Genomic DNA, 22166 nt, shown 5'->3' on the forward strand with positions numbered 1-22166 from the left:
AAAAGTCCTTTACAAAATAGTTCAAGGTGAAAAAAATGCACAATTAATGATGGAATTAGAAAGTCACATCACGATTTTGTACCCCCTAATGACATAATTGATAACGGGCATCGATCATCAGAGGATGCCAAAACCAGTAATGGGAATGTTGGTAAATGAATCCAGGACAGGAGGCTGAGAGGCCACCACTGGAATCAGGTGATTAATCTTCACATCATCTGAAGCAGGTGCGCCCCTGGGTGCTGTGAGGTGAAGTGCAAACCCACCCAGGAACCTTTCTTACCAAAAATGTTGAACTTGAGTCCAGTGAGATCTTTTGGTCTAGCTTCCAGTTTAGGGATAAGGAACCATGGGAAAGTAATCCCATAAAACTAGAACCCCTCTGGCTTCTCCAACGGAACCAGGCCATCACAGAGAAGGAGATGGGGAGGGGCTTTTCTAGCTTGAAAGAGACCTAAGAGATGTGCCACATACAGATCTTACTCAGACCTGATTTTTAAAAAGTACACCCACATAGGGACATTTTTGAGGCAACTGAATATTTTGAACACGAACTGGAGAGGAAATAATATCAAATAATTATTATTGATTTTTTCCAATATGATGACAGTATTGTCTTTATGTAAGAAAATGTCTTTTTTTAAAGAGACATACATTAGTCTTTAGAAGTGAAATGACATAATTTCAAGCATTTGATTTAAAATATGGGACAGACTAAAAGAGAGAAAAGAGCAGAAGAACCAAGAGAAGCAAAATATTGATCATTGCTGATCTTAGCAGATGGTATATGGAGATTGATTACCCTATTCTCTCTTTGTGTATTTGTGAACTTACAAAAGTTCTTTCAGAAACAAGAGAAGATGGGAAGCTAAGAAAATAAGAAAAAAGAAAGGCCTTATTTAGAAAGACTAAGTTACTAATAATTCTTGCCTATTTAGGAAAATTACTCCACAGAGTGAAATGCACTTTCTCTTACTACATGTTACAAGTAATGATACTATGAACTCGTACTGAGATGTATTCCATTTACTGTGAACCCAACCCTGAAACTCCTGGTTGCTTGCCAGTCTCATAAAATAACGACAATATCACCAGTCTCTGCCCTCGGACATCTGGGGAGCCAAGTGCATGCCGCTTGAAGTCAGAGCTGTAAGTAATTTAGGACTGTTCTGTTTGGCCACAACTGTTTCAAACAGCAAAGCCTGGGAGGTTTCCATTTGTTCATATTCATAATCTAATTATGCAAACGTGATCAGTTCGTAAGTGTGGTTTTAATCCAAAGCATGGACAGTACCAGAGAAAAGGAAGAGTGAGGATTGTTACCTTGGAACTGCCAGCTGGAAAACCTGGATGATAATTTGTAAAGTGTGGAATTTCTAAAGTGTGGAATTTTAAAGGATGATGATTTCTAAAATCACCACTCTCTGCCTCTGTGCTTTCACTCAGCTTGAATGATCCACAGATCTGAACTGCAGGGATTTCAATGGACTTGAGGCTGTTTTGGTGTTTGAAGTCATTTCTCTCCTTGGATTTTTTTTCTCTTATTAAATACCAGGAAACCAAAAAAGTGGTATTAATTTAAATTCTTCAGCATGTACTGCTGGATGTCAGGCATCACTGTTTTTGGGTTTTTTTTTTAATGTTTATGTATTCTGAGAGAGAGAGCATGAGGGAGAAGCAGAGAGAAAATCCCAAGAAGGCTCGACTGTGTCAGCACAGAGCCTAATGCGAAACTTAATCCCACAAATCGTGAGATCATGACCTGAGCCGAAATCGAGAGTCTGGTGCTTAACCGACTGAGCCACCCAGGCACCCCCATCAGTCACTGTTTTTTAAACAGTGTTTCTGAGCAGAAACATTCATAAGCATTTAAACCCCCATGCCTCATTTTGAGTAACTGTAATGTTATTTTAAAAAAACATAAAGTAATAGAAATAATTTATTATCTGGAAAGGAAACTGAACTTTTTACAGTTCATAATTGGGTAGCTGGGTTTTATGGTTAATATTTCTCTCAAATTTTGATCAGCATGTGACTGCGTGCACCTGTAAGACTAGCTTCTGCAGATTTACTGACTGATCTCAGCCACCATAACTGATTCCATCATAGAAATCTAAGAAAGGAGGAACAAAAAAGTGACAAATCTAGACAGGAAGAATCCATGATGCAGCTTTGCATCATGCAGATATCCGAGCCCCTGCTCTGTACCAGGCACTGTCCCAGGCTCTGGGGAAGGGCAGTGAGCAAAGCTGAAGAAGCCTTGGCCCTCACAGAGCTTAGACTCTGGCAGGACACAGCACAGAGGCCATACACACCAGGGGTTCTGTTTGAAGACAGCGCCTGCCTGTAGCAGAGGGCTGGAGATGCACAGGGGGGACCTGACTTCAATTCCTGCGTCATTTCTCCCTTAGCTCTGTGATCTTGGATGAGTCACTTAACCACCCTGAGCTTCAAGGTCCTCTTGTGTAAAATGAGCATTAAAAACAATATTTATATCATAGAGTTGTCATGCAGGTTAAGTGAGTTTAATGTGTGAAAAATGCCTACCAAAGCGTTTGGCCCCCAGTGAGTGGGAGTTGTTACTCAGGCCAGCAGTGGAGACATTATACTAGGTTACTGGACTGGTAATTAATTCAGTACTTCTACATCCGAGCTTTAAATGCCTCTGTCCACATGTCTGGCAGACAGTAGAATGTGATTTGTAAGAAATATGTCAATTTCTGTGCTTTTTATTTTCCCTTTCACTAAGTGGAGAAGGCAGCCTCTCGGACTCTTCTGAGCATTCCTTCATGACAGCAGGTCCTAAATGAAGAGGAAAAGGGAGTTTTCCACAGGGAAGATTCAGAGCTGTTCTGATAATAGCAACCTTTTACAGCCATACCCTCAAATGCTATTTGAGTCGACATGACTGGCAATTTCAGGCCCTCTTCTATAATAAGGAATTCCACAATCACATGCGCAGAGGTCTGTTTTGCAGGATCCTGGGGGGCCCTGTGTCCTCGGCCAGGGCCGTAATTACTGAGTGACACATTCACTTCCAGGCCCGGTGGGTGAGTGGCCAGAAGGAGAGGTTGAGTGCAATGAGGAGGAGAGAGGCTCACAGGCGTTGGGAGACCGGAGGCCAGTGAGAGATTGGAAGGAATTCTTCTTGCTGGGAAGGGAGGAGGAAGGGGGAGCCCACAGTGGCTCGGGGGCTGCTTGGAAGGGGCTCCGGTGGCCGCTGGGTGGGCAGCAGCAGCCATGACGCTGAGCCGAGTGAGCCAGGCTGGAGGAAGCCAGTACCCGGGTGAGGCGGGTGGTGTTGCCAACGCCTCGTCTCCCAGATGAGGTGGGAGGACACCACTGAGCGAGCAGGGCCTCCTCCCACTGGGCAGTTTTTCTCCAGTGGCTGCAGTGAGTGCGCTTCTGAGCCATTTGATTGATAACAGAGGAGGGTTGGCAGAGGAGAGGGAGAGTGGGCTCCCTTTGAAAGGACCGTGACTTTGGTCAAGTGGCCTCTGAGAATGGCATGCGTTCTTGCATGGGGCTGTGTAGTGTGGTCGGTCTTTATGTGGGCTTGCCCCCTTGCGGGGCCACCAGTCAGAGTGTGCTGTTTCCATAGGTGTCTCATTCCCTGGGCCATTCCGGGAATTGTGGTTAATTTTGGTGCTTGGATATGGTTTGGGGAAGACGCTGCCCTTTCCTGAACAGGTCTCGCCCCCCCTCTCCTCCCTAAACTTGTGCTAGCTCATCCTGTGTGGACAGGTGTCTCAGATCCGGTCAGAATAACCTGGGACAGTTCAGCCAGGGAAGCTGCAAAGGCCAAAGTTTCTCATAAACCAGGGTGTGCAACAGAAGTGTGCTCACCCCTTGCCGAACCCGTGAGGAGGAGTGTGTGCTTTTATATGCTCACAGGCCTATCCCCAGTGCAACTGTCTCTGCTCCCTTCCTTAGAAACTCGTGTATGAATTAATCAGGGAGGCAGGAGCGGGCCTGGGCCTGGGCTTCATGGTTAGAATGAAGGACCACAAGGGGGACGTGGATGGCAGGAAGAGAGGGATCTCAGGCTTCACCCTCCCCCACCATGCCTCACAACCTCAGGTGGGGTGAAGGCCCTTCCCAGAAGAGACTCTTTTCTTTTTTTATATATAATTATTTTTTTTAATTTTTATATTTTTTTGAGAAAGAGAGAGTACAAGTGAGCAAAGGGCAGAGAGAGGGAGAGAGATAGAGAGAATCCCACAAAGGGCAGAGAGAGAAGGAGAGAGAGAATCCCATGAGGGGCTTGAGCTCACCTGATGCAGGGCTTGAACTCACGAACCCTGAGACCACGACCTGAGCCAAAGTCACAGGCTTAACCAACTGAGCCACCCAGCTGCCCCCAGAAGATACTCTTCTTCTTTCCAAGGAGTTTTGTCAGCTTTCCCTGGATAGCAGAGACTATTAAAAAATAAGAATCCTATTATGGGGCTTGTACATCATATCACATCATTTCAGTCAGTTCTGTCCAAATTTTGCCTAAAACACAGGATAGTTTAGGCCCCTGGCGGAAGAACTTCATTCACTGGAGTTAGTCTCTTAGCGACCTGAGCCCACCCAGACCCTTGCAGCAGTGGCCTGAGGTCTGTAAGGACAACAGTAAGTAGGAAGCCTTCTATACCAGTTAGGTATGCGCCAGTGTGAGCCAGGTCCTATTATTATCTGCTATATAGATGACGAAACAGGAGCACAGAGAGGTTGAGTGACTTCACCAGGCCTGGACGAGACAGGAGGAATTTAACCCCCACTGTCACCTATACCTGAGCCTCAACTAAGCTCCCCCTGCAGAGCACACTTCCTTATTCTCTGGTGTAAATATGATCAGTCAACTGCACAGATTCCTTCACTAATTGCCAACTCTGATCCAGAAAAATCCCAGAGACTCATTGTAGGAGAGCTGGGAGCATTTAGCAATCCCAAGAAAATGTAGATTTCAGCAAACATGCACAGAGCTTTTGGAATATGTATTTTAAGAAAGAAAAGGCCCGTGGTTTTTTCACTTACATATTCTAGAAGGATGGGACATGTCTTTTTAAGCCTGGTTCCAAAGTGATTGTTTTTAAATCAAATATTGTTATTCCCAAATCCAGTCAGCAGTTAGGTAAGTGTGCTGACAGGGGTTGGAAGGTGGGGACAGAATATTTCTGGCTGGCAAATACCTTAGACACTGACACAGAGACGAGCTCTCCCAGCTAATGCCATCACAGACCCTCGTCTCTCCCCTAGTGCTCCTTGGCTGGAAGCTTCTCCACACGTGGAGCATGGCCCTGGTCCAACACTACATTACTCACCCAAGGGGGCCTGAGCAGGAGGTCAGGTGCACCTGCTGCTGAGTGCACATATCCACGAACACTGCTTTATCTGAACAGGGCATCTTTTTTTTCTAATTAAATTATATAAGCAAGGAGTATCTAGAGTTATTATTTGGCATTGAATACCAGCTAAACCATAGGCTTTTAAAACCCATCAGGCTGAACATTATGATACAGAATAAATGAGATGGCAGAACCTTTGGTCTCAGCCCAAGGAGGACATTGAGGTTCTTGGTGGAACTTCAGGGGTGTTTTCTAGAACTTTCCTCCATGGTTGTCACCTGAACTTCTAGGCTCTGCCTGCAGCACCTCCTAATTATCCAGGTTCCCCTAAAGGTGCCCCGTTGCCCACAGAGTTTGTAGCATTCCTGGTTCAGAGGTCACAGTGGAGCTGGATTTGAGTGCTGGAGCCACCCGGACCCACCCTGGGGACTCTGCACCTTTAAAACCATCCAGACCACATGGCTAATTTCAGCTACTTCTGCTCTGATGCCATCACTTCGAGCAGGAGGGTGTTTGAAGTTTGGTCCCCTTGAGTATGAAGCTTCTTAGTGGCTCTTGTAGAATCATGGAATTTCCAAGCTGGATGGGACCTTGGAGAGATGTTTGTTCCCTTTTCAGATTGACCCTCAAATCCCTGGTGGGGAGGTTGTCAGTAGGACAGAGCATCCTCTCCTAACCCTGTGCTCCCAAAACAAAAATAAAAGCCGTCGTGGTGTTTCTTAGTGCAGAGGGAAACAATGCCACCATCACAGGTTTGACTTAGATGCCCCCTTGAGCTTGGCGGTGCCCTGTGAGGCTGAGGCACCAGGTCCAGGCTGGCCTGGAGACAGAAGCAGGTAGGAGGTGTCGATCCCCACTGGCAGCACTGTAGGAAGTCCAGGTGGCCGGCTGGGCCAGCGGCTCCTGAGACAAGGCTTCACGGGGAGCCCTGTATGACCCTCCATCAGTACAAGAAGCCTGCCCTCTGTATCAAGGCTCAACCAGAGAAACAAGAGTAGGAGGAGATCTATAGGAAGAGATTTTCTGCAAGGAAGATGCTTACACAACTGTGGGGGCACATGAGGCAGATCTTCAGATCTGGATTTCAATCCAGAGGGCAGGCCAGCAAGAAGAACCGGCTGGAACTGAGCAAAGAGTGAAGCTGCTGTCCACAGGCAGGATATTTTCTTTTTCCTCCGGGAAGCCTCAGCTCTATTTGCTAAGGCCTTGCTACTGATTGGGTCAGGCTCACCAAGATTAGGATAATCTCCCTTACTTAAGGTCAACTGATTATGGACTTTAATCACAGATATAAAATACCTTGATAGTAGCACCTCAATTACTATTGATTGAATACCTGAGACTGTAGCCTAGTCACACTGACCCATCACTCTGACCTTCACATCCTTCTTCTAAGGAGCAGCTGTGGGCCAGCTAATGACCCCCCCACACACTTTGATGTCTGGTTCCCCTTGGGTCTTTGTCCTCCCTCACATGGAGCAACTGACCTGGGCAGCACGCTTCCTTTCCTCCAGGAAATTTGTAAGAATCTGAAAGCTTCTAAAAGCACATCCTGCTAGGGTTACAGCCCCTGAAAAGCTCTCCTGTCCCAACACCACATCTCCAACAGAAGTCACCCGTGGTCCCTGGGCTGCTCCTGTCCCCTGCGTAATCAGACTGCTATGGCTGTGATCCCCTGTTCTTCTACAGGCCAAATGCCTCAGTTAAGTCTTAATTACATGCTGTTAATTCTCATAACCTTTTGCAGTTCCTCTGCTTATCGTCAAAATACATCAATCTTGGAAGAGTAGCTTTTAAGCCTTCTCCATGAAGGCATTAGGGGAAAAGTAATTTACCAGTAGGGATTTTTGATGTGGTTTTCTTGGAATCACTTGATTCTGGTTTTTAATTGGTGGATTGTTGCTAGACCTGAGAGAATCTCCGTGAAATAAAATACAGGATAACCTTGGTTTGTGAGCATAATTCGTTCCAGAAAGATGCTTGTAACCCAAAGCACTCGTATATCAAAGCGAATTTCAAGAACCATTGGCTCCATTGCAATCATGTGAAATTCAACATCACATACTACTCGTATTGCAAAACATTGCTCATTTATCAAATTAAAATTTATCAGAAATGTTTGCTCGTCTTGCGGAACACACACAGAACAAATTTCTCACGATCCAGGGCTTTACTGTATATGGAGAAGAAAGAGTGCAGACTGTCACTGTGGGTTATTTCTCTTTTTCAGTCTTTTAGAACAAAACTCAGTCCTACCCTGAATCCATTCATTCATTCATTCGTTCACTCATTCATTCATTTATGTTTTTTAAAGTAATCTCTGTACCCAGTATGGGGCTAGAACTCACAATCCTAAGATGAAAAGTCTCATGCTCTACCAACTAAGCCAGCCAGGCATGCCCCTTCAGTCCTACCCTGAAATTCACCAGATCAGGTGAATAATAATAAAGAGGTCAAATGAGACAAAAGAGTGACTTGCTAATAATTACATTATTATATATGGTAATAATCCGTATTATTATCCAAATAATACTCCAAAATATCCAAAAAATCACTTTTTCCATATGCAGGCGCTCCATGCTTATTTAATGCTCACAATGGCCCATTTTACAGATGACAGAACTCACAGATGACTGAACCACGGTCACAAGCTTGTAAGTTCTGGGACAGGATTGAAACCCGGCCTGTCTGGTGCCAGAGTGCATGTTCTCCATGTTTGAACCTGTGATGCCTCACCTAAGATGATCTTTTTTTGTGACGCTTAATTGTTTTACATAAGGAAGGGGGTGGGAGTTGTTTGCTGCTCATAAGTGAAAATGTGCTAAGGTGACTTTAGGTTGGGCCTACAGTACAAGTGGCTCTAAGGAGTATTGCATGCAGCATGCAGCCCAGGCCACCCACAGGTGCTGCTGACCGGCTGGCACTTCAGGTCTGTGGATGCCTGCCTTTGGGTGACCTGTTCTGCATGATCCCCAGGTCCTGAGGAGGCAGTGGGACTGGGGATACCATTCCCTGCTGGTGGCAGGTTTCTCTGACTTTTAAGACCAAAACCGGTGGCCCTGACCTGGTGGCTGTAGGCATCTCCAAGGTGTGCGAACCCTTACACCAAGTGCTCCTGTTTGCAGAGCTGGGAGCAGGCCCTTTGTGGGCAGAAACCATCTACGTGCCGTCCCCATCCCTTTTTACCAGATGCCAGGACTTAAGGCTTTAATGCTCTGATGTATTTCTTCCTGTCTTCCACTTCAGGAAAACTGATTTCTCATCATCCAAAAGGGAACATGTGATTAATGGCAAGTGTAAAGTGCCCACGGTTCTTTGATAATTGCTTCTTTTTTTTTTTTTTAAACATCTTTATAGCCACCTTCAGACTGTAGTTGATTTCAGGCAGTTGGGAAGGCATTTCTGGTGAGTCAAGGCTAAAAAGGTCATTATATGCAAGTGTCATACCTGTGTCCTTACATCAAATCACTGTGTTTCCCCTGCCCTGGCAGGAATGCTAAAATACATATGTATCAGCCGGACTGCTCTTACATTTTTCTACCTGATGAAATAAAGTAAAATCTCTGCTAAAATTCCTAGCAAAAACAGAAGTGGAGGGGTCAGAAAATGATTTTACTTATTCAGCTCTCAGATAGTGTGTCTGGGAGGCAAAAACATTTCTCCTGCTATGGGTGAGGGTAACCATTTTGGGGAAGGATACTTAGCCAGTGCCTCTCAATGAGTGATCTGGGGATCTCGTTGAAATGCGGAAGCTGGTTCTGGATGTCTGGGTGGGGACTGAGGGTCTGTGTCATCCCTGACAGTCTCAAAGGTGGTGCAGATTCATCAGGACGTCTCAAGGAATTAGACTTGGACCACCTATGGGAGAAGGCCGAGAGAACCCTACGGGAGAGAAACTGACAGTTCATCATTGTCATATCGACAGTAACACTGACATATGCACCGGTCACAGCATGTCATTTGCAGCAAGGGAAGGGTGAGAAGTCAGACTGTGGAATCATTTGCCCATCAAGGGACAAATTTGGCCTCCACAAACCTAGACCCTCCTTCGGAAAGTTGCCTTGTGATCCTTCATGTGATAGCATGGAGCGTAGACTAGTGTGTGGGATTAGATGTCCCAAAGTGGGTCTTTGGTAAAGGAATCTAGTTGTGGATAATTTTCATACTTACCATATTACGGAATTACCTATCACAGGTGGTGGAGAGATAAACCGCTAGCTGTGTGCTGTGCCCACTGCACCAGCAACCCACTGACATGAAGCCATTGTGCTATTTTGACATTATCTCTCTGACTTTGTTTAAAAGTTACCTGGGTGGCCAAGTGCTTCATTTTCTCTTCTGAGGGTACCTGGGTGGCTCAGTCAGTTAAGTGTCCGACTCTTGATATCGGCTCAGGTTATAATCCCACGGTTCATGAGTTTGAGGCCCGCACCAGGCTCTGTGCTGACAGTGAAGAGCCTGCTTAGAATTGCCTCTCTCCTCCTCTCTCTCTCTCTCTCTCTCTCTCTCTCTCTCTCTCTGCCCATCCCCCACTTGTGTGCACATGCACTCTCTCTCTCTTAAAATAAATAAACTTTTTTTTTTTTTTAAAAGGTTACCTGGGTGGCGAAGTGCTCCATTTCCTCTTCTGATAAGAGCCTGTGCTGAGCCCAGAGCCATGAACTTACCCTGGCTAATCCCAGTTTCTGGTTTCCATGGCAAATCTATGCATGTGCTTAATAAGTGAAAGCTAGCACGTGCACCAGTTTGCCCTTTCTAAAAAGCCCCTGATCTGTTATTTTTAAGAGCAGAAATGCCAGGTCTGGAGCGAATACCTGAGTCCCACCAGAAGTGATCTTTAAGTGAGCCTGATCTGTGCATGTGGAAAGAAAGAGCATCACAGTAAATGGCCAGGAGAGGGATGCTTAATCCTGTTTTCTTAATTAAATGGCAAAAAGTCCTTTATAAGCTACATTCAGTGAGGCCAGGTTTCTCTCTCACTCACTGGTAACTGCAATGATGGTCTGTTTGTGGTGGAGCAGGAATGGAAACGTTGATGACTTTGTTCTTCTTTCCTTGCAGTCGAGCCAGTGTGGATATTGGCTGGCATGATGTCCTATCCTTGTTAGGGCTGATTCTGTCCTTGTGGCCAACTGTAATTTGTCTGTTTTCCCCTCAAACCTGCTCCCCCTCATGTTGCCTTTCGATCTGCTACCTCAGCTCTGGTCTCTAGACAACCAGCAGAAGGGGTGTAGCAACCGATCTACAAACAATCTTTGAATAGAGACGCATAAAAAGTATTCTCTCCTGAGAGTCTTTCTGCTTTTTTAAAAAGTCATTTTAACTCTACTTTGGGGGCACCTGGGTGGATCAGTTGGTTAAACATCCAACTTCAGCTCAGGTCATGATCTCGTGGTTCGTGGGTTCAAGCCCCATGTCAGGCTCTGTGCTGAGGGTTCAGAGCCTGAAGCCTGCTTCAGATTCTGTGTATGTGTGTCTCTCTCCCTCTCTCTCTCTCTCTCCCCCCTCCCCTGCTCACACTCTCTCTGTCTCTCTCAAAAATAAATAAACATTAAAAATATGTATACTTTTAAAAAAGTCAGCTTTGAGGAATACTGCATATTGTAGAAGACTAGCAAGCAAACACACATGTTCTGTAAGGGAAATATAGAAAACCCGGCTCCCATTCTAGCCCTGAGGACCTTGAGTATAGGAATTTACATACTAATCTGTACTGGCTGGCACTTGGATGCTACCATTTAAGCTTTGTGACCCTCTTTTTTAGGTCAAATTAACAGCATAGATTCTTTTGCAAACAAGGGGGACCATGGTGCCCCCCACCTTCAATAGACAGTTTTGAAGGCAGACAGTGGTGTTGTTTTGAAGCTATGAAGATGAACCAGATTTGCCTTTGTCAGAGGAGCTGACTATCTAATAGGGACAGAGGAAGGGTAGTGGGACACACCCATGTCATCATGGGCTGCAGAATTCCAGTATGGAGGAGGAGATACTACATGGTCCAAATCTGCTTTATTGATTGTTTTTTGTGTTTTTTTTTTCTTTTTTTGTTTTTTGTTTTTTGTTTTTGTTTTGTTTTTTTTGGTCTTGTTCAAATAGATTAGCTGTGATGCAGCTTGGTCTGTGTTGGTCTCACAAGTGTGAGTAGGTTGCCCGGAGCTCTGAACTCCGAAGGAGCACTAGAGTCGGGGCCAGAAGGAGGGATGGTGCAGGTAGGTGGGAGTGAGCAGGTGCTCTGTCCAGAGGTTGAGGGGGTCCCCTAATATGGCATCATGAGGGGAAGGAATGGGAGCACATGGGCCTGAGAGGGGTCCTGCCTTACAACAAGCTCAGTAAAATCCAGAGAGCAGAGGAAGTAGAATTGTGTGATACAAATACTATCCCCATACAAAGCAGCGTTTCCTAGTTTCTGGGCTGGGGCCACTCTGAATTACAGCGTTCTTTTGCCACTGACTTGCTCTGTGACCTCGAGCAATGATCGCTCCCTTCCCAGTTCAGGCCTCAGCTCATCCAGCTGTAAAAACAAGGATCTCAACATTGACATACGATGTAGGGCTCTCACGGAGTCCAGCAAATAAATACGATTTTATAGTTGTTGGCTGTTTGAGAAGTGCACTGACCATGGTGCACCCGTGGCTCCTCCAGGCTACGGGTCAGGGCGCTCACATCTCTCTTGTCCCTTCTGTGTTCCAGGAATAGAGCTGTGCCCCCCTGGAAAACGGTTCATGATCACGATGGTGGCGAGCTTCGTGGCCATGGCGGGGCAGTTCCTCATGCCCGGGCTGGCCGCCCTGTGCCGGGACTGGCAGGTCCTGCAGGCCCTCATCATCTGCCCCTTCCTCCTCATGCTGCTCTATTGGTCGTGAGTATCCTCCCCACAGGCGTCACCGCCTGGTACATCTGCAAATGCTTTCTGAAGGGCGCATTCCCTGGGGAGGAGACACATGAAGCAAACGACCGGGGTCCCACAGTGCCCCAGCTTCTTGCCGGTTTCAGCTTGTGCTTTTTTGTGTGTGTGAGGGAATTTTCCTCTTTTATGAAATTTCATTTTTTAAACACTTTATCTTGGGAAATGTTGAAACATACACAAAAGTAGACAGAAGAGGGGAGTGAGTTCCCAGGTGCCCTTCACCCAGTTCCAGGAACCTGCCCTCTATCAGTCTGCTCGGACTCCTGCTTGCTGGGTTCTTTTGACACGATTTTTATGAATTGATTTGCAAAGGGTGGGTTCTTGTATTGGAAGGGGTAAAATACGGAGATGTTCAAGGAGTGATTTAGGAAAGCCCCCTTATCACTTCCAGATTAGGGATGGGCAGAGAGACTATGGCCCATGGACCAAATCTGGCTCGCCATCTGTTTGGGGAAATAAAGTTTTATTGGAGCACAGCCTGCCCACATGTTTGCATAAGTGTCATCATCTCTGGCTGTTTTCACGCTTATAGTGGCGGAGTTGAGTATGTTCCACAGACAAAGTGGCCTACAAAGCCGAATATATACCCTCTGCTCCTTTACGGAAGAAGTTTGCCCGCCCCTGCCCTAGATGAGTCCACTTGGACTTTTCGAACCATGTGTGACTTTGGCTTTTGGCTGGGGTGACTGTAGGTGGGAAACAACTGAACACACAGGGCCAGGGGTCTGACCTGGGCAACCAGATTTTTAAAAACATCGATGTTTATCAATTGGCTGAACAGCCGAGGTCGAAAAACCCCACTTGTGAATAGAAAGATGTTTAGGGGAAAAATGATTGTTTGGCCTTTTTTATAAATAACTCTTTTCTTTCTTTCCCGGCCCCTCCCAGCCCCCCTTCATGCCAACAGTCACTTCACACCCTTAGTGCGAGACACTGTAGTATAGATAACGCGTACTGTGCTGTGTTGCTCTTGTTTAGTCACTGACGAAAACCAAATTTCTGGCAAGAGGTCAGTTGTGTCATAGCTTTCAGGAGCAGAGAGGGCTGCTCATCAGGCTTCCTTTTCTAAGGTGCCAGAGAGGGGAAGAAAGCACCTACCTTTTAACTTCACGGTGCTGGGCCCTGGCGCCACCCTGCCGGTAGGTCCTGCGGCAGAGAAACCATTGGGTGAGGGCACAGGTGCATTTTCCTCCAGAGCCCAGCTCTTGCTCGCTAGATCAGGAGAGCCTCAGCAGCAGGCAGCTGGCGGTAACAGATGAAAAAAGGCCACCTGCCGGGGAGCCACGCATCAGGGGCCAAAACTGCGCCTGTCTCCTCTGCTTCTCTCCCCACGCTTCCTCCAGCCTTGCCAGCCCGCTGGGGTTGGACATCACACCCCCTCCCGCGGGAGCTGTGCATATTTCAGGACATCCTGCTCCCTCCAGCAGGGTCGCAAGAGGCAAAGAATGAAATCGTTTCCCAAAGCAGGATGGAGTAGGCAGTTCTTCCTTTTAATCTTCTATGCAAGTCCTTCCTGTTCCTTCCCTTGGTGCATCTAGAGTTTGTTTCACTTGTTTTGGAATTCAAGGGCATTGATTTATTTAACAAATGCTTATACCGTGTTTGCTCCATGTCAGACACAAATTGCAAGCGCTGTACAAATAGTAGATTATTCAGTCTTTGTGTTTCATCACCCCATTGTACAGATGACAAAACTGAGGTCTCCCAGCTGGCCCTTGAACCCAGGCCTCTCTTAACCACACGCAGCGCGGCCTCCTGTCTTCCCTGTGCTTCTGTCTCTTGTCTCTGACCACTGGAAACCCTCGCTCTGTGAGGTCTGGCATCATCTCAGCCACCTCCTCTCACTATAGCCCCAAGGGCCCCCAGGGCTGTCTGCCGGCCCCTGGGGGACTGGACAAGGTAGGCACAGCCTCTCGGAGGCTCACACTCCCATACAGGAAGATGGGGTTGTCCCCACCACCTCTAGGCTTTGAGTCTCAGCCAGTGCTGTTTCCATCTGTCCCAGTTAGGACACCTGTCAGGGGAAAAACGGCAGGAAAGGGTTTCCTGGAATAGGTCTATGGACCTGACCCACATGGTAAAGGACTGGGGGTTTCGCTTATCATATTTTATCTCTTATTTAAATTTAAAAAGTATATCAAGGTTTAATGACAGGTAGGACATTCGTTTATTTAAATATGTTATAAAACCTAAGGAAAAAAATCCTTTAAAACTCACAAATGTAAAAATAAAACTTTATAGTGAAAAGGGCACCCAGGGTAATTTAATAAGTGAGACGTGTGTACACATGAACAGATAGACGGATGGATGTGCCGAGGCACTGACGCCATGTGGTTACAGCTCTGGTGCTGCCCTCTGGGGTAGACCAGCTCTACCCAAATATGTTACCTGCTGCGATCATCACAGTGCAGTAAAACCTTGGTTTGCGAACATAATTTGTTCCAGAAACATGCTTGTGATCCAAAGCACTCATATCTCAAAGTGAATTTCAAGAACCATTGGCTCAGTTGTGATCATGTGGTGTTCCATGTCACATACTACTCGTATTGCAAGACATCGCTCATTTGTCAAGTTAAAGTTTATTAGAAATGTTTGCTTGTCCTTCAGAACGCTCACAGAAGAAGTTACTTGCCATCCAAGGTTTTACTGTAATTATTTTTTATTCATATTATTCTCTAAGGGGCTTGGCACATGTTTGACCTACAAGTGCTCATAAATATTAGCTACTTTATGACTGCGATTGTATCACTTCTTCATATGCATGGAAACTAGGGTGTAGCCAGGGGCAGGGTAAAGAAATCACTGGTGAGGGACATATTCCACCTTTGTCTATAGCCTTGAAAGTCTCCGTAAGAATCATGGTCTTTTTATCGCCTGCCACCCTTCCTCCCACCTGCTGCGGTAGGAAGTTCCTCACTCCTGAAGCCTCCATAGTTGGACAGGATGAAGTGGGCTGCTGGGGAGTGGACAGAGCTGCAGCACCAACTAGCAAGGCCAGCTGTTGGTGACAAAATGTTGAAAGCCTCTCGCTTTCCTTTTAATGAGCAAGTATATATGGTGGGTATCCAGGGTGCTCTCAGTACCTCTAAGAACAGATGCAGAAGCAGGTGTGTAAACAAGGACCATAAGCCAAACTGCATAACACAACATCACCAAGACGTAGGGTCTTGGCTTGGGAGCAGTAAGACAAAGGATGGAGATTGGCCAGAAGGGATTCTGTGGTCCAGACGGTGGGCTGAACTGACAGGGACCCTCCAAACACACACCCAAGGCTGGCTAAGACCCTGCACCAACCAAATATGTACACAGTGCTGAGTTCCAGTGCCAGAAAGGGGAACTCCCGGGGCCCAGACCAAGGAGAATGTTCGAGCAGGAGTGGACACAGACACAGCCTGCATGGCACATGAGCCAGAAAGAAGCTCAGAGAGCTTGAGGTGTAATACCTGCATTGAGGGCTGGAGCTGAGATCTCAGGCCCTTTCTGCACTTCGAACTGAGCTCCTTGAATGAATCCAGGCCTCCAAACCGTGCTGTTCTAATAACAGGATTAGAAAGTCTTTTCCCATCATAGGGACTCCCCTCCAAAGGTGGCTGACACCTTGGACTGTGGGCATAAATGATCCACCCTTACGACAGTGGAGCCTTGAAGTCTTGCACCACACATGACTATAGGTTCCAAATTTCAACCGTTCTCCAAGATTGAGAAATAAGAACCAGTGAAGCTCGTTGGACCCTCTGGGTCCAGAATAAAACCTCCCCTGGAAAATCACTGGAGCCAGATACTCAAGACTCACGTAGAAGAAAATTTTCACCAAGGATGAACTCACAGCCAAAATTCACAGGGTCCACAGGAATCCATTAGGAGGGCCCAGAACTATAAATGGAGAAGTTTGCATCTCAGGAACTCTAGGAAATACAGCAATCTGAAAGAGAAGTGGATTCAAATAATTTATTAAAGTAGTTACTACCACCTCATGCCAAATTCTGTCCTAGATACTAAGGGTTCTAGAGAGGACCCAGACATGTGAGCAAAAATCTCATTTGAAACATACATTACAGTGGGTTATATGGGGGTGGGAGGGAGACCATAAGCCCATAAACAAGCAAATAATATTCTTCAAAGAACCACCACTATGTCTATGAAACCAAGCGGTAGGTAGAGAGGAACAGTGGTCAGGATGGCGTCTCTGAGGGAGTGACATTCAGGCTGACACGTAAGGAAAGGATCAAAGAGAGGAAGTCACACAAGGTTCTGGGTGAGAAAACAGGCAAATGGGAACAGCAGGGCAAAATCTGGCTTCCACTGGAAAAGGAAGAAGACCATTGGGGCTGAGAACAAAGGACAAGCTCAGACACACAACGGGGTTGTCTTCAGCATGATTGGGTTTGTTCTAAAAGCCATGAAAACACGTCAAGGTTTAAGCCAGGGAGGAGTGTGCTCTGGTCGGTGCTGTGAGAAAGTCTCTTGGTGACCGAGGGGAGGATGGCCACTGCCACAGGGCCAGGAGTCTGCACCGGGGGCAGGCAGGTTGCTCACCTGGAGAGGCCTGACTCCAAGTGTGTTTGGGAGTAGCCCCAGTTAGGGGTGCTGCTGGGCCTATGAGGGCAAAGAGCAGTGCCTCGGGCTGTTTCCTGGGGTGGAGAGACAGGGCTCTCTGTGGTGTGGAGGCCCCACCAGGGACTGGAGCATGGAGTCCTATCCTGAGGGCAGAGCTCAGAGAGTACATGCCCAGAAACAAGGTGACCAGCTGGGGGGAGCTTCAGAAAGGGATGGTTTGATCCTGAGGGTAGTGGGATGGAGAGCTCAGCCATGATTGAAAGGCAGCCCGATTGGAAGTGTACGTTTTTTATTAGCCAGGTGTGGGGTGAGGCTAGCAGATCAGGAGATGACCTCCACAAAGAAGACAGGTTGCTACTCTCTGTTCCCTAGAGAAGGGGGCACACCACATCCCAGGGGCCCCACAGGAAAGCACCAGCTGGTCAGGAGGCAGAAGGAGAGAGGGGAACATGGGCAAGAGCCTTCACTGTGGTTTCAGACAGAAGAAAGGGGTGAGGAAGGGTAGGCAGGCTCCAGGTTAGCTATTTGGAGTAATTTCTGCAGGCTGTGGGGCTCAGGGGCTGCCCCTGGTTGTCTGGCATCTGGCCCTGGGGCGATCAGAGCAGATGGACAGCGGCTGGAGTGTGAGAGCCACAGAGGAGGTGGTGGGGGTTGTGGGCTCTGATTGGTTGGTTTGTATCTGAAAGGTGTGCAGGTGAATTATTGGCTATCCCTAAGAATTGGCTAACCCTGGGAGGGGCAGTCTTTCCTCCCAGAAACATCAGAAAACATAGAAAATAAAAGGGCATGATTAATACACGGCCCTACAGCAGCTACAGGGTTACAGAATGCTCTCGAATGAAGTGAGCCCAGGACTAGAGAAGCCAGTCAGGAAGAGGTGGCAGCAGCAGAGGCATGATGTGCCTGGGGACCAGACAGAGTTTGACAGAGGGTGTGGTGAGGACAGGTGAATTCTGGGGAGGATGTGGCGTGTGCATGATTTGTGCCCCACCAAGTGGAGCCAAGATAGGAGTTTGATGTCACTTCATGAGCTGCCTGGGGATGCTCATACCTCCCAGGTCCAGGCAGGACCCACTGCAGTTGGCCTGCAGGCTTAGATGAAGGGAGAGCTTCACTGGTGGCCCAGGAGAAGGAAAGGATGTGCTTGCTTGGGAGCTGGTATTCCAGCATGCTTCACAGAGTCATATTTAGGCACATTGTCGTGAAGCAAAAACAGAGGAGGGGATTCTGTGAATATTTCTTATCTGAATGAAAATCCTGTCAGAGGTAGTGGGTAAATCCACTGGCGGATGCCAGTGCCTGAAGCCAAGATCCACACTGCCTTTGTCCCTCAGGACACTAAGACCAAATAGAAGTGCTTCCTTAGTCATTTTTCTTGGGCATTCATTATCACTTAAGTCAGAGCAGTAGAGCTTCCATGCTAATCTAGAAGGAAATCCTATCGATCCATCCTTTTTCCAGAAGAAATGTGGAATTCTTCCAGGGTCACAGAAAACAAATGGAGGCAGGGGGCAGAGGCGCAGATTCAGTAGCCAAAATACTAGAGGAAGGGAGAATCTAAGAGAGCATCTGCTTGGATGTGGAAGTGGCCAGTGACCCCAGAGTGGAAGAAGGGGCTGGTTGGAAGGGCTTCTGCTTTCTGATTGCACAGTGTGTAAAAGGTGTCCCTTCCAGGTGGCTGCAGCCTGCTCCAGGACACACAGCTCGGGGACAGGGTGCCCTTCTCGGCCAGGAGCCCTTGTGGGGGGCAGGGTGTTTGGGGCTCCAGGTCTGTGATAAGTGAGAACATCTAAGAAAACCACAGGGTGGAAAATCAGGAAGGCGATACACAGAACAGGTGGCACCTGGCCTTCTGGGTGGGTCTCATAGAAGAATGACACAGGAGTGAGAAGGTGGTGGACAGGGCACCCACATGGTGTCTATATAAAGTGGAGGAAACAGCACCAAGTATGGATTCCAAGAGATGATGAAGATGTTACTGCCTCTCTTCCAAGATGTCAGTACGTGACATCACCATGCCTTAACATGTAAATTAGTGATGCTGGGTATGGGTGATTATTTGTAAAAACAAGTGTATGCATGTCAGCTTTGGACCCGGCATGTGTTGGGGAACACTTGTGATACCAGTTCAGTAAGGTCCCCATGAGTGCTGTCATTGCAACATGAGGACATGAGCAGAACATGAGTGTCAGTGTATCCTCATGAACATGGCAGACACCATCCTAACTCTTGGAACAGCTTGGCAAGGGAGGGAAACATCACATTTCACATCTCGAGCCTCCTTTGTGGCAGAGGCACAGTAATATATACTGATTTGAACATATCTTCAGATTTTAGGAACACACTTTTCCCGAGATCAGCTGCAAGCTTCTCTGTGTGTGACACTATATTAACCATTAACCCTTGGATTAGGTTGGTGGGATTATTCCTGGTTTTAGCTGGGGAAACCAGGGCATTTAGAAAGCTTCACCAGAACACTCAGAAGTGTGAGAAAGTCATTAAAAGCTGGCTTTTGAACATCAGTGGTTCTTGTTATGTGGTCCCTGGACCAGCATCATCATCACCACCTGGGAACGTATTAGAAACACAGATTCTCAGATGCCACCCCAGGCATACTGACTGGGTCAGAAGGTCTAGGGTGGGGTGCAGTTCTGTGGTTTAAGAAGCCCTCCAGGGGATGCTGATGAGTGCTCAAGGTCGAGAAGTATGATGGATGTATCATAGAAGAAAAAGCCAGATGTCCTGCACAAGGACTGAGGAACCTGGTGCTCCCCAGATAAAGGTGGTGTTGAGGCGTGAGGGAAGATCTGAGTCAGCTATGGAGAAGCCACATGTCTTGTAGGAAGAGGTTTCTCGGCTCTGTAGGGAAAGAAAACAGATGCCATCCTTGAGGATCAGTGAGATATCATGCAAGACCTGGCTGTCCAATCCAATTCCACTGTGGAGAGCAAATTTGTCTCGTCATCTCAGACAGCAGATGTCATAGGTATTCCTGGAACTGATGAAAGAAGGCAAAAACTCTGGGTGCTGGATCTAACACTTTTATCCGTACTATGCAAACATAAACCTATACACAAGTATGTTTGGGAGTCTTAAATTACAGCCTGTGATCAAGGTTAATGGGAAGGAAAGGTTTCTCCCACCTTGCTTACCTGCCCTCTGAGCAGGCTGCTTTGGGGCATCTTCCTGTGAGTTTCTACCTTCAAATTCAGGAGAGCATTGCATACAGTTTTCTCTTGCTCTCTTCCAAGACTGTTAGCCAAGTACCGAGTTAGGACGGATTCTCATCTTGGACTCACCTAATGCGTGTTTTGCATGAGCTGCTTCGAGAAAGAACAGATATGTTGGAGAGTGCTTTGTTCAGTGGGAGTTTCATCCTGACGAGAGAAAAAGTGCTGTTGGCAATCCGTGTGATCATCAAAAGCATCTGGGAAAGCAATAAGAAGATAATAAACCGTATGGGAAATAATGAGGAAATTAGAGATGGATCAAGCAGCACTGAATAACACGGAGAATAAGTAATAGTATCAATTCCCCAAATGAAAGATAAACCTTGAGACAGAAGAAATTAGAGCACGCTGTCATAAGGAACTCACAGGGTAGAGGAGTAAAACAATTAAAAAACCCTTAGGAAAAAAGAATGTGCTAAAAGGGATTTTGATTTTTAAAAATTTCGAGAAAAAAACCCATTGTAAAACATTTAAATGGCCTCAGGTTAGATAAGTATCCAGCATAAAAATTTACTAACAATTCCAATATGTAAATGGTCCTAAATATCATTGGCTCTTTTGAATATCATCAGAAATATTTTGGCCAGAATAATTCCACTTCTTTTTTAAGTTTTTTATTTTGAGAGAGTGCGTGAAGCAGGGGAAGGGCAGATAGAGAGAGAGAAAAAAAAATCCCAAGCAGGCTCCACACTGTCAGCACAGAGCCCAACGTGGGGCTTGAACTCATGAACCATGAGATCATGACCTGAGCCAAAATCGAGTCAGATATTCAACTGACTAAGCCACCCAAGCGCCCCCAGAATAATTCCAAGTTTTAACATATCTGGAAGGTTTGCTCCTATCCAGGTGCTGCCCAGCATTTTCAATAATTTGGTCCCTTAACTCCTCTCCCTAATCCTCTGAGGTAGGGACCAGGATGGCCTCCAGTACAGGTGGAGAAACTGAGGTACAGGGATATTTGCAGCTTGCCTTGAGGTCCTAGTACTCGTACCTGGAGCCAGGATATAAAAACCTGCAGGCAACCCGGAGCCAGGATGAGGACCACAAGCCTCTTGGCTCAGTCATACGTGCAGTGGTGCTGCTGGGCCCCAGGGATAGGACTGAAAATGTCAGGCAGATGAGCAGAGCCCTGGCCCACTGAGAGCAACATGCACCAGGCACAGAGCAACACTTCTCACCAGAGGAGTCTTCTCTTCTAGTTCCTCTTTTTATATTTGTTTAACATTTACAAAAGTATTCCTTTTTTAAAAAAAATTTTTTTAATGTTTATTTTCGAGAGAGACAGATCATGAGTAGAAGAGGGACAGAGAGAGAGAGAGAGAGACACAGAATCCAAAGCAGGCTGCAGGCTCTGAGCTGTCAGCACAGAGCCTGACGTGGGGCTGGAACTCAAGAACCGTGAGATGATGACCTGAGCTGAAGTCAGATGTTTAATCAACTGAGCCACCCAGGTGCCCCACAAAGCATTTTTTAAAATCATTGGGTTATCAGTACCTTCCTTAATGGGGGGCTCAATAAAAATTTGTTAAATTGATGAATTAATTTTGCTTCTTGTCATTGTTAAAATTATTTCAAAAGACCCTTAAATTTTTTTTTTAATGTTTACTTTTTAGAGAGCGGCGGGGGCAGGGGGGGCAGTGTGCAAGTGGAGGAAGGGCAGAAAAAAGAGGGGACAGAGGATACAAAGAGGCTCTGTGCTGACAGCAGAGAGCCCGATGTGGAATTTGAACCCACGGAGTGTGATCATGACCTGAGCCGAAGTCAGATAGACGCTCAACCAACTGAGCCACGCAGGCACCCTGACCCTTTAGATTAAATTTTATACACAGATACATAAATATATTCATTCCAGCGATTATCAGTCTTTTTTCTTGCCCACACACACTTGAGGGACCCAACACTTTCTTCCATCAAAAACAGTTTTATTTCAGAAGGGGGTCAAAGTACCACATGCTGAAAACTCTATTACTGGTAAAATAAGGGCCGCAGGGCTCCCTGCACAGCAGGAGGGAAACAGAATTCAGTTATACCAACAGTAAAGTCACTAGAGAAAATGCTTGCCTCAAAGGAAAGTGTAAGAGGTAAATCATAAAAGGCATATAGCCTCTGGGAGCTTGAAAATGTGCAATAATTATTTTT

General features: G+C 46.6%; 1 protein-coding gene across 6 annotated transcripts in view; it reads left to right on the forward strand.

The window, feature by feature from the left end:
• The window catches only part of SLC22A23 (solute carrier family 22 member 23), a 181903-nt gene that overhangs the window by 118634 nt on the left and 41103 nt on the right, over positions 1-22166 (forward strand). For 4 of the 6 annotated variants that reach the window (XR_006217521.1, XM_042985839.1, XM_042985844.1 and 1 more), the window contains one exon: positions 12024-12192. Coding sequence is in view for 3 of the 6 variants with exons in the window: in XM_042985839.1 (XP_042841773.1) it covers positions 12024-12192 (169 nt within the window). In the remaining 3 variants the exon portion in view is untranslated. Of the gene's footprint in view, positions 1-9136; positions 9288-12023; positions 12193-22166 lie in introns of those variants that run through there. The other 2 variants (XM_042985841.1, XM_042985842.1) reach the window with 2 other exon arrangements.

The sequence above is a fragment of the Panthera tigris genome, chromosome B2, assembly GCF_018350195.1.
Source record: "Panthera tigris isolate Pti1 chromosome B2, P.tigris_Pti1_mat1.1, whole genome shotgun sequence".
Taxonomy (NCBI): Eukaryota; Metazoa; Chordata; class Mammalia; order Carnivora; family Felidae; genus Panthera; species Panthera tigris.